The sequence below is a fragment of the Amblyomma mixtum genome, chromosome 2, assembly GCF_055824585.1.
Source record: "Amblyomma mixtum isolate Tamu chromosome 2, ASM5582458v1, whole genome shotgun sequence".
In the NCBI taxonomy this organism is placed as follows: domain Eukaryota; kingdom Metazoa; phylum Arthropoda; class Arachnida; order Ixodida; family Ixodidae; genus Amblyomma; species Amblyomma mixtum.
Genome location: NC_143013.1, coordinates 32,787,271 through 32,801,285, shown reverse-complemented (window position 1 = coordinate 32,801,285; position 14,015 = coordinate 32,787,271). Strand labels below are relative to the sequence as shown.

The window sequence follows — 14,015 nt, the reverse complement described above, 5'->3', positions numbered from 1 at the left end:
ATGCTCCCATGTTCTTGCACTAGTCTGTCACGTTTTGAACATGGAAAGTGGTTGCTGCTCTCAAGAACGTTTCCTGTGTAGTCATGTAATCTATCCGGCACCTCTAATGGATGGTATCACAGTTTAGAGGAGAAAGCAGACACTGTACTTCAATCACAGTTGCATTTTCAGCTCACCAGAGGGGGAAAAGTAGGGAGCTCCTTTCAGATGGTAGGCAAAATTGACACATTGCTGGGAAAGACTGGCGCAAAAAAGGAACCAGGACAGAATGGAAGGGCACGGTAACAGCACCAACTGGCAACTCAGCATTTTACGTCACAATAAATGGCATAAAAAAAGCAGATAAATGGTGCCTTTTGTAACAAGATCCCCCTATCAAAAAGATTACATAATAGTGTGCCTGTTAGCACAATGCTGAGTAACAATGGAAACCTGACAACATTAATACTTCTAGTGTGCAATATCCTTCCTGCTACTCATAGTAATGCTGCAGTAACAGCTAGGTTTTGCTGCGCATGTTTTATTTTTTATTTCCCTTTGTGTGAAAGAAAGTCACTAAGGTTATATTCACTTGTGATCCATTCTGAGGGTGTTCTTGCATCAGTCATCAGAGCTCTCTCCCAACATGGGTCTTTGGCCGATAAAGCGCCTTTGAAAGAAGCGAAATTTTGTGAGAAAATCCTTAGTGTGAAGTGCCAGTGCTGGCGTGTTAGCTTCTTTTGAGCACGTGGCAGGTCGGTGGTAGTGCAACCCGAGGAAAGATCTCTTCAGATTCCAGCGCCTCTGGGTCAAAAGGGAAAGGTTTACAAGCTGATAAGGCTATATCACTAGCGAGTAGCCATAGCCCGATAAGAGGCTGCAGCAAAGAATTGCGCAGCAAGACACGTGTTGTCAAACAAGAGGCACTTGTCCTCCTGCTCGCAATTGCACGTGTAGTAAAGGTCGCAAATCTGTATTCCTTATGCCAATTCGAAAGAAATTTATTTCACAAAAGATATATTCATACCGTATAATACCAGTGCCTAACAAGCACATACAGGAAATGTTCAATGTAGCTATGCTTTTCACAGCAAACAGCACTTTCAAAAAGTTTTTCCGTGCCTTTCGTAAACACAGGTATGCAGCAAGGCTGAAAATTATTAAAGAATTACGCATATCTGTCATAAATACTGTCACTGGTCGTAATGCGAGAACCAACACTTGCTCCGAGCTAAATATGATGGGCATCATCTTGACTTTCGAACGGATGACTAACATGGTGATAGCCTGCATATGACATCACCTGCACTACTGCCAGGTACTGAGGGTGATGGTCAGCACAGATGAGATGATGAGCTCATAGTCTTCATCTCTCCTACACATATGCAGGCCTGGCAGCCATTGTGACATAAGTGCGATCCACCTACAGTTTATTGTTGATGCAGATGTGACAATGCTTGAATTCTAACCGCTACACCTGAAGGTCTAGCATGGTGTCTCGCATGCAGATGAGCTCGGTGCCCTGTCTGAATGGCTTGCCTTCACTTTGTGACTTGGTGCATCGCGTGCGCCAGGTAGTCCACGTTGTTGGATGAGATGCCTGCCACAGAGATGCGGCCGTCCTTGGTGAGGTAGACGCTGAACTCCTTAATGAGCCGTGCCACCTGCTCCGGGGTCATGCCGGTGAAGCAGAACATGCCGATCTGATCCGTGATGTGCTGCCAGTTCTTCGTTGAGCCCTCCCTCTTGAGGCCGTCGCGAAGCCGTGTCCGCATGCTGATGATGCGGTCTGCCATGCCCTTGACGTCCTTGAGCCACTGCTGCCGGAGCTCGGGGTCGGTCAGGATGAGGTGCGCGATGCGAGCGCCGTGGATGGGCGGGTTCGAGTAGGTAGGGCGCACAATGATCTTGATCTGGGACATGACGCGGTCCGCCTCCTCTTTGGAGCCACAGATCATGGAGAAGGCGCCCACGCGCTCTCCGTACAGGCCCATGTTCTTGGCGAACGACTGCGAGACGGCGAAGCCGTGGCCGTCTTCGGCGAACAGCCGCACCGCGGCGGCGTCTCGGTCGATGTCTCCGGTGGCGAATCCCTGGTACGCCATATCCAGGAACGGAAACAGGCGCCGGCTCTTGATTACCTTGGAGATCTCCTTCCACTGCTCAGGTTTCGGGTCCACGCCCGTCGGGTTGTGGGCGCACGCGTGCAGCAGGATGACGGATTCCTCGGGTATCTTGGCGATGTCCTGCAGGGCGCCGCTGAAGTCGAAGCCGCATGTCTTGGGGTCGTAGTAGCGGTACTGCTTGACCGTCAGCCCGGCACGCTTGAAGAGCGGGATGTGGTTGCCCCACGTTGGAGTGGGCATGTAGATCTCGCGGTTGCCCTTGAAGAACTGACCCAGGAAGAAAGCGCCTATTGTGAGCGAACCCGTACCCGATATACCCTGAACAGTAGCGTTTCGCTTGCCGTTTACGACTTCGCTCTGTTCTCCGAACGCCAGCTGCGCGGCGGCGTTGCAGAACTCCGACATACCGCCAATGGGCAGGTACTCTTTGTCGAGATTCCGAGACGTGATGATTTCCTCTGCCTTATGCACGCTAGGCAACACGAACGGCTTTCCAGCGTCGTCGCGGTAGGCCCCGACGCCCAGGTTCATCTTCTTGGGGTTGGTGTCTTTCTTGAAGGCTTCCGTGACGCCGAGGATCGGGTCGGGAGGGCCCATTTCGACGTGCGACCACCACGAGCAAGCGCGTACGCACGTTGCGCCGTAAGCACCTCTCGGCACCGAGCCGAACGTCTTCATCAAAGCGTTTGCCATTTCCACGCACGCTGTAGCGAGGTAAACTGTCAAACACGAGAGAGGTCAAAAGGTCGGAGACTTTCACTGGCGCCTGTCAGGGCCGGTGCAGAAATAATCGCACGGATAGAGCCGGAGGCCGGAGAGGCAGGGAGAGGTTTACGGACTGTTGTTGCCAGCAGATGTGGAAAAGAGCCGGCCTCACACGCGACCGCCACGCCGGCATTAACGTTTACAATATGTCCCACTAGAGGACGGCACTAGCGCAACGATCTCAGCGACCAACTCCACAACCTGCCTCCAAAAGTACGACGTGTATCAGTTAATTTTCAGCTTTCCTAGTTATTACAGCTTATCTAAATGCTCGTGAAAGTATAACACAGCGTTCAGTACATGAACTACACCAACACACTCGGGTAGCAGACGAAAATGCCCCCCCCCCCCCCCCCCCCCCATAATCTGACGTCATGTGGGAAGCGATCGTAGCGCAACCTACTCAAGGCGCTAATTTCGATCCGGAGGAGCCGGAGTTGGCCGGAGTGAGTGGCGTACGGCGTTCGCTCGACACTTGTGTTGATGTTGTGAACAAAGGTTTTCTCACCTCAACTCAGCGTTACAAGCGGATGTCGGTACGTGCTGATCAATGAATACGAACAATGGCGGGACATAGAATTTGCAAATACAATCCCATTTGCAACCCTTTCTTATTTGATGCTCTTCATTTCCCTGAATAAGACTGGAAATCATCCCTCACCGGTACATCAGCAAGATAGTAGCAGCCAAGAAATCCATATTTTGCTATTATCTTAGAAAAATACAACTGTAGCACGTTGTTTTCAGTCTAAGGTTCTTGACATGAAAAAAATCCTGCCAGAAATAAAATCACATTTTGAATTTGAACTGGCTACTGCGGAATTCTAGAGAACCAGCAGGAGAAGTGAAGAGAATTATCTTGAGGATGACAATTTTAATGGCGTAAGGGCAGGTTTGGGCAAAGAGTACCATGGCACAAGGTTTTGTGTGATCAAAGACTCATTTTCCAAGAATTTCAATGCACAGAAGCCAAGAACCGTGCCAAGGGAAGGCTAGTAACCATTGGAAACTGGTGAGTACCCAATGGCACTGGGGACTGAATGCTGCACTTCCTGCATACAAGGCGATGCCCAAACCACTAGGCCATCGCTGTGGCACATCATGAATCTATACTCCAGAGTTTTTTTCACAATCATTCAGTGTCAGTGGAACAGTCAAGTGCCTGGCAGTCAAGTCTCCAATTGTTCTAAACAATGAGAACTACGAAAGGAGCTTGAACTGCCAGTTGCTTCATGCTTCCTTGCATCTATATGCAGAGCCGTGCATGTTTACAGTCAACAATGTGCTTGCCTGCATACAAATTGCCAGAGTTGCTACTAAGCTTTCAAACCATGCATACCGGAGCTAGCTGGTGGCTGAAGAAGCTGCCTCCACCGATACTCCTAAGCTGAGATAAATGTGCACAAGCCTGTACAGTCTGTGCGCGTAGGCGATATCCCTATCTAAGAAACTGTCATCAAACTACGTATACACTCACATACTTCCACACAGTTTACTATCAACTGAAAGTGTGATGCATTTAGTTATCTAGGGCAGATTAACAATTATTTTTCACCGCAATAAAAGGATGCAATGGCTCTATGCCAATCGCCATCTTCAGTACATCAAGGTTTTTGAATGAGCTGTTTTGCCTAATTAGATGGAGCCACAGCTAGCCAAAGCTTTTGCTATGGCTTTCAGATACAAAACCAGTGCCTAAATGTTGCTTAAAACATGTGGCTTGATGGGCTTGATTGTTGATGGTGCCTGAATTCTGGTAAAGTTGAAGTGCAAATATGCTTTCCATCATTCTCCACAACAAGAAACAGGAAAAATAGTGGGGCTTTCACGCAGTTACACCGAGTAGGACATGTGAAGGCACTTGAGACAACACCGCCTCAAGATCAAGACCGCCTCATGCAAGATCTTCTCATCAGCCTCTAATGGCAGCAGTACACAGGGAGTGAGGTGCTCCTGGTTCTGTGCATTCACAGGGCAGTTGTGCAAGGCTTCCACAGCTGGCACTCTGTCAAAGGTTGAGGCTTCTCACATACCCCGGGTTTTTCAGCTTTGCTAGTGAAATAGTGCTTTTTGCACTAAAAACCTGGTGCTTACAAGAGATTGAGCTGATGTCTCTATGACATTAATCTACCTCCTGCCCAGCCACTACAGAGCCCACTGTACAGGAATGAAACACATTTAGTTGCCACGCGGCATTCTGGTTTTGTTTGTGGCACTTTCCACAGTGCTGGCTACAGTTCCCGAGCCAAGATTCAGCCTCCATGCATCTACACAAAGGCAAGACATAGAGTGATGGGCTTAGAGGCTAAGTGCTCCACACGAGTGCAGCTCTAAAATATTCCACTGATGAGTCATTTTCAAATTGTGCCCTTACAGCAATAAGCAGCAATGGGATTTCTTCGCTGTTATGCTGAACATAACAATGTAAAAAGTTCTTAAGAACACTTATGGTTTCTGAGAATTTGAACAACAGTTCAGCCTGTTAATTTCTTAAATTTCAGTAATGTGCCCTAAAGTGTGCTGACCTGACACTACTACGTAAAAAAATGAAAAACTTGCACAAAAGTCTCAAGTACGTAGAAAAGGGGACCTGGATGATCAAGGAAGCTCTCTGATCATGTGATTTGGCAGACAAGCACAGATCATAGTATGTGAATAGGAGGTCAGTTAGGAGTAACAATATTTCTATATGACAGAAGCCAACAGCCACAGAAACCAAGGGGCACAGGGAATTTTTTTTAATTAATTTATTTTGTTGTGTATCAATTTAGAATATTACTGAATATGTTATCGCTTAAAGCTAATTGATTAGAAAAGCAGAAGAAAAAACAACCACATGCCGCCGGTGGGATCCGAACCCACGACCTCCGAATTACGCGTCCGGTGCTCTACCTCTGAGCTACGGCGACGGCTGTCAAACCTTCTGCTTTCGGGGGTATTTATGTTTAGAAGTAACCTAACCTTGAGTGTTCATCGGCGCCACCCACGTTCATAAGCGGCGGACGTAGAACGTCCTGAGTTACCGCAGGTGTGACGTAGAATGTCATCGAACGGAGGACAGCCGTCGCCGCAGCTCAGAGGTAGAGCACCGGACGCGCAATTCAGAGGTCGTGGGTTCGGATCCCACCGGCGGCATGTGGTTGTTTTTTCTTCTGCTTTTCTAATCAATTAGCTTTAAGCGATAACATATTCAGTAATATTCTAAATTGATCAACACCACAAAATAAATAAATTTAAAAAAAAAATCCCCTGTGCCCCTTGGTTTCTGTGGCTGTTGGCTTCTGTCATATTTATAACGAGCCCCTCATTCCCCTTCCCTTGTTTGCTTAATATTTCTATATGTCTATTCACTGCTTGCGCTTTTCTCAGACAATGCTAAGGCCCACTGAGTGCAACCAGAAACTATTCATCTGGTACATTTGCATGCAGGTCCACACGGCCAGTTACAAGTTACAGACTGGTCAATGCAGGCACTACCAGACAGGGAGCTTTAGCTGAGACAGAGGTGGATGAGTTTTATTGCAAACATCATATGATGACACTGATTTTGCAAGTGCGCAATGACATGCACTTCAATCGTGTACAAAGAGTTGATGATGTCATATGCACAATGTACAGCGGTTGGTAGCAGAACGTTTTAGAGGGTGGAACTGAGCACAAATGCAGGATGACAGTGCAAAAAAAAAACCTTCTCGTCCCTCTGATGGTGCAAACAGATGTGATGAAGTTCTACGTCCACTGCATCAAATGCCACAGGTCAATGAATTTGGCCAGACGGCACACATTCCACTGTGTGCAGAGTAAAAGTCTCACTGGTACAACCAGAAGACAGCAGAATGGCACATGGCCAATTACACAATCCTCCGAGACTGCTTCGCCCCAAAAAGCTATGCCAGTCAGCCACTGGAAGCAGCGATAGCGCAAACATGCATGTCTTGGAAGAAAAGCACCAGCTATCCAGATGGGACGCACAATCGAGAAGCAGCCAGGTGGAAAGGGCTGTGGTACTGCTTAGCTGCACGTGCCCATTCAATATCTTACTTTCTCCCTCACACCTTGAAAGTGAGGCAGCGCACGAAAAACGCAGAGAGGCATTCATTGCAGCCCCCACAAGTCTGCCAGAGGCCAGACTGCCACCGGTTCATGCACTGAAATGCAAATCTCTGACTGAATGCCTTCTCTCTGCAACAGTGAGTGAGAGTGCGTGGTCGGCTGATGCGCGGGACAGCATCCACTCTCACATGAGTAATGAGGGCACTGGCTTTTTCCCGGGCCATGCTTCCTTGGCATACTTCTTCTTCTTGGGTTCTGGTGGCAGGTTGGCATCGGCTGCAGCTGGGTGTGCCGTTACCACCGGTGCGGCAGGGTGCGGAAGGGGTGCACCGGCTGGTTCGATGTCTGGTGCGGGGTTGGGCAGGTGGAGGCCCAACTTGGCCGAAAGCATTGGTGAGAAGATGGTGCTCAGGTGTGAGACGTGTGTTGACTCTGGCTTTGAGTAAGGGTGCAGGTGGCTCGACTTGTCAGAGTCGGGCAGCAACGTGCTCAGTGGGTCGCCTGTGTCCATCTTTGCTTTCTGCGTGCAGCACGGCCAACACATCAGCTCAGTTAGTTAGGCAGCCCAAGCTTTCAACAAAGATCTGACGAGCCCTGTTTGCTCTAGAAGGCCGAGCTGCATGGTACAGCAAAGTAGGCCTACTATTGGGATCGTATACTGCAGAAGAAATTTCCAGTGCCCACTGAGACTTCACATATACCAGACACTACCTTAAAGGTGCACTGAAGAGGAATCTGAACTCATCTTTTTGCCGCGGGAACTCAATCTACACGTTCTGAGCATTCTTAGAAACTTCGATTTATTGCCCTGTGTGGCCGATTTCCCTAATTAAATCGAATTAACGTCCGGCTCCCGCCTTTTTTTTTAAATTCTGCCTCGTACGGTGGGCGGAGTCGACCGACGCGGGGAGTGCCTTTCAGCCAGCTCCGTGGAGGCTTTGCTTTCGCTTCGTTTTGTTTTTTAGGTTTCCGTGAATAAATAGTTTCATTTGCAGATAATATAACCGCAAAATAAGGCCGCAGAAATAAAAATACGCGCGGACTGTTTGCTTCTACGGACTACTACGTATTACTCCGCCGATGGCAGGGCGGCAAGCCGCCACGGGACTGGGTGAAAGGCACTCCCCGCGTCGGTCGACTCCGCCCATCGTACGAGGCAGAATTCAAAAAATAAAGGCGGGAGCCGGGCGTTAATTCGATTTAATTAGGGAAATCGGCCACACCGGGCAATAAGTCGCAGTTTCTAAGAATGCTAGGAACGTGTAGATCGAGTTCCCGCGGCAAAAAGACGAGTTCAGATTCCTCTTCAGTGCACCTTTAAGGCTCTTGAGAAAAGTGAAAACATGGTGCTATCTAATGTAGCTCCATCATTGCTATGCATTCTAATCTAAAGAGAAATTGTCAGCAACTTGGTGCACGAGTGTCAAAACCACTAATGACACCAAAAAGATGCCTTTCAATCCCAGATGCTTAATTAGTAGTAAGAATACAAGCCACTCAGTACTCTACCTATGTCGTGCAGTATCTACACAATGAGACAGGAATATCAAAAGAAGTAGTCAGCATGTTAGGCAAAACGAGCATTACACTGCAGGCAGACTAGTTCTGCAACATAATTATTAAATCACCACCTGAACTTCCAGCGTAAATCTCTGGCAAGATAATCGGAATGAGGTGCACGACGACTCACCTTATTAGGAATAACTGCCGTGTGTACCAGGTTGCGAAACCTCCCAATAGAAGGGTCCACATCCTCTGTAATCAAAAGGGCAGCGTTTCAAGCGTTAGAAGGGCCCCACCAGAAAAACAGCACCAATTACTGACAAGGCCATGACACCACTGCAAATAGAGTGCAACTGCTCAGCATTTGTTCTGAGTAGATTGTGTTCCCCTGCCTCTTTGCACCTTTAATGCAGTCACATGTATACAACTACTGTACCAATAGAGATCCGTCAGACATGGGCATGGAGCTGTAGTATTAAAAAATGATGATGACGATGATGGTAGATTTTAATGGCTCAAGGGCACCTGAGGCCAATGAGCAGCAAACAGTACAGAGCTTATTCACATAATATCAATTGCACAGTGCGCCTATGCAGGCAACCATGGCACGCAACAAGACGACAGTCGCACCGTGTCACATCCACAAAAATGAAGCAATCAGATTGTCCGGCAAACTCGATAATGACCCCAACCCTAAGTTGTCAGCGCATTTCTATGCGCTTATTAGAGAAGTGTGGCGTGCAGTCCCCTCTCCAGCTCCCTTTGTGCAGTGTCTTTAGTGTCTGCGAGCATCCCTCAGTTGGAGATTTTATTTAGAAGTGCAAAGTGGAAGATTTGGAGAAGTGGAGATTTTAGTTTCGAACCTTGCAAACATATGGTGGCCGAAAAGGTTACACAGGGTTGCCACACAGAAGCCTTTTTTTTCCCACCAACTCTGATACTCTGATAGTGAATAGGGTCTATTCAGTCATATTAACATGGACTAACATCACCAGCTTCGCATAAAGCGCCCATAAACAGTCCTAAACAAGTGCAGGCATCTGTAGAAAGTTTAAATAATAAAACTTTGAAATGAAATGAAAAAAATGAATGACTGGCAAGACGCAAGTTACTATAAAGATACTGTAAAGGCATGGCGAGCGATGGCATAGAGGTAGAGCATCTACCTTGCGTGCAAGAGGATGGGGGTTCAAATCCCGGTTCTATGCAATTCTCCATCAAATTTAGAAAAAAAACAAAAAACTGCGGGTTGATAGAATTGCCTAACCAGGCCTGGGGTGCGGCCTGATCTCGGTGACCAGAACCGACAATGCACTCTTTCACCAGAACAGGATTTGGCCACCCTGGTAGAGTACTTGGCCGCAACCTCCTGTATGACTAAACCAATCAAGAGAAGGCAAGCGTAGCAGAGGGTTGCAGAAAGTTAGGTGGGTGGACAAAACTAAGAAGTTTGCAGGGACAGGATGGCCGCAGCTGGCACAAGACAGTGTTAACTGGAGAGATGTGGGAGAGGCCTTTGCCCTGCAGTGGGTGCAGTTGGGCTGATGATGATGATGACATCTATAAAGGCACTGATACTTTCCAGACAGCAACAGCTCAACATTACACTGATGTATGGCTATGGATATGTTATGCAAAAAGCATAATTAAACACTTCCACACTTCTTCACCTGCACAGTTTTCTATCTTACCCGGGTTTATAATGTCCTCCTCTTCATTGAACTTGACACTAAGGTTCTTCTGCTTCCGGTTGGGAGGCTTCAGCTCTTCATCAGGGATTCCTAGCATGGTTATTCTCCGATTGTGGGCAGTGTTGTACTCCGTCAGATTCTGCACACAGTGGTGGCTTATGAAACATTTTACGCTCATAGCCAGTTGCGGAGTGTCCCCATTCATGAAGCACTCCAGTGACAGCGGGTAAAAATGGTGACGCGATTAACCTCTTCACGTTCTTAAAGGGGCTCTGAAACACCTTCCGAGAAGAGCACATCAACTCTCTCAATCACTACATTCTCTCGTCATGAACACCTCAGCCAAATAATACACTTATACTGTACACGCAGCAGAGAACCCACAATCACGCGCGAAAGTTGGGGAGCCCCTTCCCGGCAACTTTTCCATGCTCGCACTCTCCTCTTTCGCTCACACCTGCATACACAAGTTGAGAGGTAGCTATTGATTAGATTCTTTCAGGCGTCAGGCAGCTACTGTGGTCACCGCCAAAAAGCCGCGTAGCTCCGGCGGAGGAGCACCAACCTCGCAGCATGCAAGAAGTGACAAGAGAAGAGGGAAAGGCACGAAGACACTGATAGGGTATTCAAATTTTGCATACAGATAACTTAGCTCCACAAAGCGCATTAAAAAAATTCTTTCTGGACAATCTTCGCGAAGCGGGGTGCTTTAACATCCCAGGTATACTGCAGCTTTATTAGAGCCCTTTTCAGAGCCCCTTTAATGACAGGAGAAAGCTAAATGAATGGCAAACAAATGTGCGAGTTGGTGCACAATTTCAAATGAAGAACGTAAAGGAAACAACACAAGACAGAAGACACATTAGCACAAACTACCAACTGTTTATTCGGAGTGCATACTTATGCGACTTGCCGTTCTAATAACAGTTTGTAGTGAGCCCTAACATGTCCTCTGTCTTGCATTTCTTCCTTCACATGCTTCATGTTGAGAAAGCTAACTGAGCTCAGCCAGTGCATGTAAAATGCAAAATTAATATTTCAGACATAAATGTGGCCCTAAAAAATTTGGAGAGAGTAGAAATGCAACATTCCATGTGGGGAAACCAACTTTCCTAGCTAGCAGAGCAACAAAAGGGGCTGTGTAGTGCATCAAGCGTTCAACGCATTCTGCACTTAGTAGGTATCGTGCAGAGGTCCAGGGATAAAAACATGCTCAAAGAATGAACAAGCGCTGATGTCATTCCTTGTGAGATTTTCTTTAGTCTCTACTGCAACTACCAAGCACTGAATCCAATGAAACAGCTTTCCAAGCTTTTATAAGCATTAAACCCTAACTTCACGGCCATATGCCACATGCTAGGGAACAGCACGGTGTTTCTGCAGGCATCAGGAGCAGTTAGCTCCGCGGTACCCTGTCCCCAAGTGAACCCATTTCCATCAGGCCTCACATCCAGCTCGGTCTCAGTCTCGGGGAGGCCCAGGAGGCCGCCTTCCACCTCCTCAGTTGCAGCGTCATCGCCCTGCCGGCTGGCCACTTTCTGGGGCCGCTCACGCAGGATGTAGAGGCGTGTGGATGCGCCAAAGTGAAACTTGCTGTCCACAGGCAGCTGGGTGGGCTTGTTCTGCTCTAGCCGGATAGTGCCAATGTACGTGCCATGTGCTGCAAGAAGCACATGCATATGAAACTTTCAAGTCAAAGTGTCTTCTTCAGTCTCATTCCATGAGTAAGTACTTTCGACAACATACAGCAAACACAGTTCAAAACGTATCCTTATTCCATGTTAAATACAAAATGCAGCATCATTTGACATGCGATGCTAATGTGACAAAACATGGTCACTTAATGTGTACCATCCTGTCAGCAAAGCTTCTCTGGCATTTAGCACCAAGTCCTGCCGTCACAGACTGGACTGCTCCATGTAATTTGAATCGGATGTTTGCAGAAACTTAACGCCTGATCTCTAGCTTTGTGTACTAAGCTTTGTAATGATCTGTATATTGTACAGATGATATACACCGATATATATACCATCTGTGTAAATTGTAAGCATGGTATATACTTAGTAAGGCTGAGATCTGTTCACCAGTATGAATGGTATATACTCACTGCTTCCCAGATCGACCAAGAACGCCCTCTGCAGGTGTTTGTGGTAGACAAGGGCTGCGTGAACGCGAGAACACGACTGGTGGTCAATGATAAAGTCATTCAAGTCTGGGTTCCGTCCAAAGAGGTAGCACTTCTTTTCATCTATCATCAATTTCTGGAAAGAGCAAATCAGGGACATGAACGTACACACCAGCTAAAAGTGAGCTGTTTGTTTCTTCTTATAGTAACAAGCAATACCTTTACTTCAAACCATTAAGTACACAACTAAAAAAAAAATATACGAAAGCAGCAGCGACATTCGGGCATGCATATGTTGAGCCAAAGATATAATGTAAAAAATGCCAGCATGCTGTGCCATGTCAGTGCACACTAAGAAACCCCAGGTGGTCGCAATTCTAAAGGCCCGTGTGTTGTGCGATATCAGTGCACATTGACAAATCTGAGGTGGTCGAAATTGCCGGAGCCCTTCTACGGCAGCCCTAATGCCCGAGTTGTTTCAGGACGTCAAAACCCAATAAACCATAAACAAAATTAAATCAGAGCCCTCCACTATGGCGTCTCATGGCCCCTTCGGAGCTTTCCGATGGAAACCCACATGCCATAGCAAAAATATACACTCATGTCAACAGGTACCAAAGTGCTTTGAAGGCCACCCTGCACATATTATTGATAGCTCTGGCATGAAACAATAATAATAATAATACCTGCAAGCCCAACGTCTACTTTTACGGGCCGACTGCCGTTTATTAATTTTTTTTTTCAACAGTGCATAGTAGTTAGATTTAAAGGAAGCTTTTTTTTAATACTGCCGATGTAATTAATATACTTGAGTGCCAGATCGAAGAAAGCGAGTTCTAATTAATGGGATGAGATTCTACCGCAATATGGTTCTGGCATTTAGTGCAGCTCTAACACACGTCTATCCGCTCGGCACAGTTCCACATGGACCCGATAAATCGTCAAGTTCCCTCAAACGCAGCCTGAGCGGGAAACTTTTGTTCGGATTGTGCCTGAGAAGCCGCCGCCATGCTCCGATCGTTGGCCGTACTGAAAGTCGGAACCTGCAGGGTTTCTTACACGCCACTGAGAAAATTTCAACGCCCAAAGACACCAGCAGCAACCCTGTAACAACTAAAAACGCGGGCTGTTGAACGTGTTTCGTTAACGGGCCTGCTTTCCTAGCCGTTTTCACGCATTAGACGAACCGCACACGGTGTTCATACCTGTATAAGCTTATCGCCTTTCAGCACGTCAAGATGCAGGCCGACAGGGGGCTTGCCAGCCCTGCAAAAGGAAAGAAAGTTCGTTCCAGTCAACAAAAACGGTGAACGCGCACAACAACGACGAAAATAGAAGGCCGAAACACAAGATATTGTCAGCGCCGCGCCGCTTCATCACGCTTGGGAGTACATGCCTACAGTACACCACCATGAGAGCAGAAGTGGATAGTTTAAAATGCTACAGAGCAAAGACGAGCTTGGCACTTCGAAAAAGAATGTTAAGAGCCGCAGAAGCCTGCTGAAAGCGCCCAAGAACAAAAAGTGGTTTCCTACCAAGACGGCACATCGTAGTGATTCGCCATCTTACATTTTGATCACCGTTGCCGACACTGCTTTCTAAACTCGCGCTTAAATTAGTCATTTGGTTTAGTTCAAGCTTAAACTTGAGGGCAGATGCTAGTAGTCGTAAAAAACTAAAATTCAAGCTTTTAAAGTTTTTATTCATTTAGTTGCTTTAAGTTTTTGTGTAAGAAGTAATTGTTGCGTTTGCTTCAAGATTGAATTGATCAAG

At 47.1% G+C, this 14,015-nt stretch overlaps 2 protein-coding genes across 2 annotated transcripts; both read right to left on the bottom strand.

The window, feature by feature from the left end:
* Positions 1–955: 955 nt before the first annotated feature.
* Positions 956–2,973, bottom strand: Got2 (glutamate oxaloacetate transaminase 2). The gene has a single exon (XM_089571042.1). It carries the CDS (start codon positions 2,796–2,798, stop codon positions 1,521–1,523), a length of 1,278 nt encoding a protein of 425 aa, XP_089427168.1. The 5' UTR covers positions 2,799–2,973; the 3' UTR covers positions 956–1,520.
* A 3,392-nt stretch (positions 2,974–6,365) lies between these two features.
* On the bottom strand, positions 6,366–13,829 carry NiPp1 (nuclear inhibitor of protein phosphatase 1). The gene is made up of 7 exons (XM_089571037.1): positions 13,778–13,829; positions 13,448–13,508; positions 12,225–12,378; positions 11,566–11,777; positions 10,118–10,256; positions 8,614–8,678; positions 6,366–7,443 (listed from the first exon to the last, which is right to left on the bottom strand). Exons 1-7 carry the CDS (start codon positions 13,804–13,806, stop codon positions 7,108–7,110), a joined length of 996 nt encoding a protein of 331 aa, XP_089427163.1. The 5' UTR covers positions 13,807–13,829; the 3' UTR covers positions 6,366–7,107.
* Between the last annotated feature and the right edge of the window lie 186 nt (positions 13,830–14,015).

Bases quoted from the DNA above. Each gene is read 5' to 3' on its own strand.
- Got2 (XM_089571042.1), bottom strand. From the start codon at position 2,798: ATGGCAAACGCTTTGATGAAGACGTTCGGCTCGGTGCCGAGAGGTGCT.
- NiPp1 (XM_089571037.1), bottom strand. From the start codon at position 13,806: ATGGCGAATCACTACGATGTGCCGTCTTG. The intron at 13,509-13,777 runs GTAGGAAACCAC...TTCCTTTTGCAG, and splicing joins CACTACGATGTGCCGTCTTG to GGCTGGCAAGCCCCCTGTCG. The intron at 7,444-8,613 runs GTGAGTCGTCGT...TGCTGCACGCAG, and splicing joins CGGCAGTTATTCCTAATAAG to AAAGCAAAGATGGACACAGG.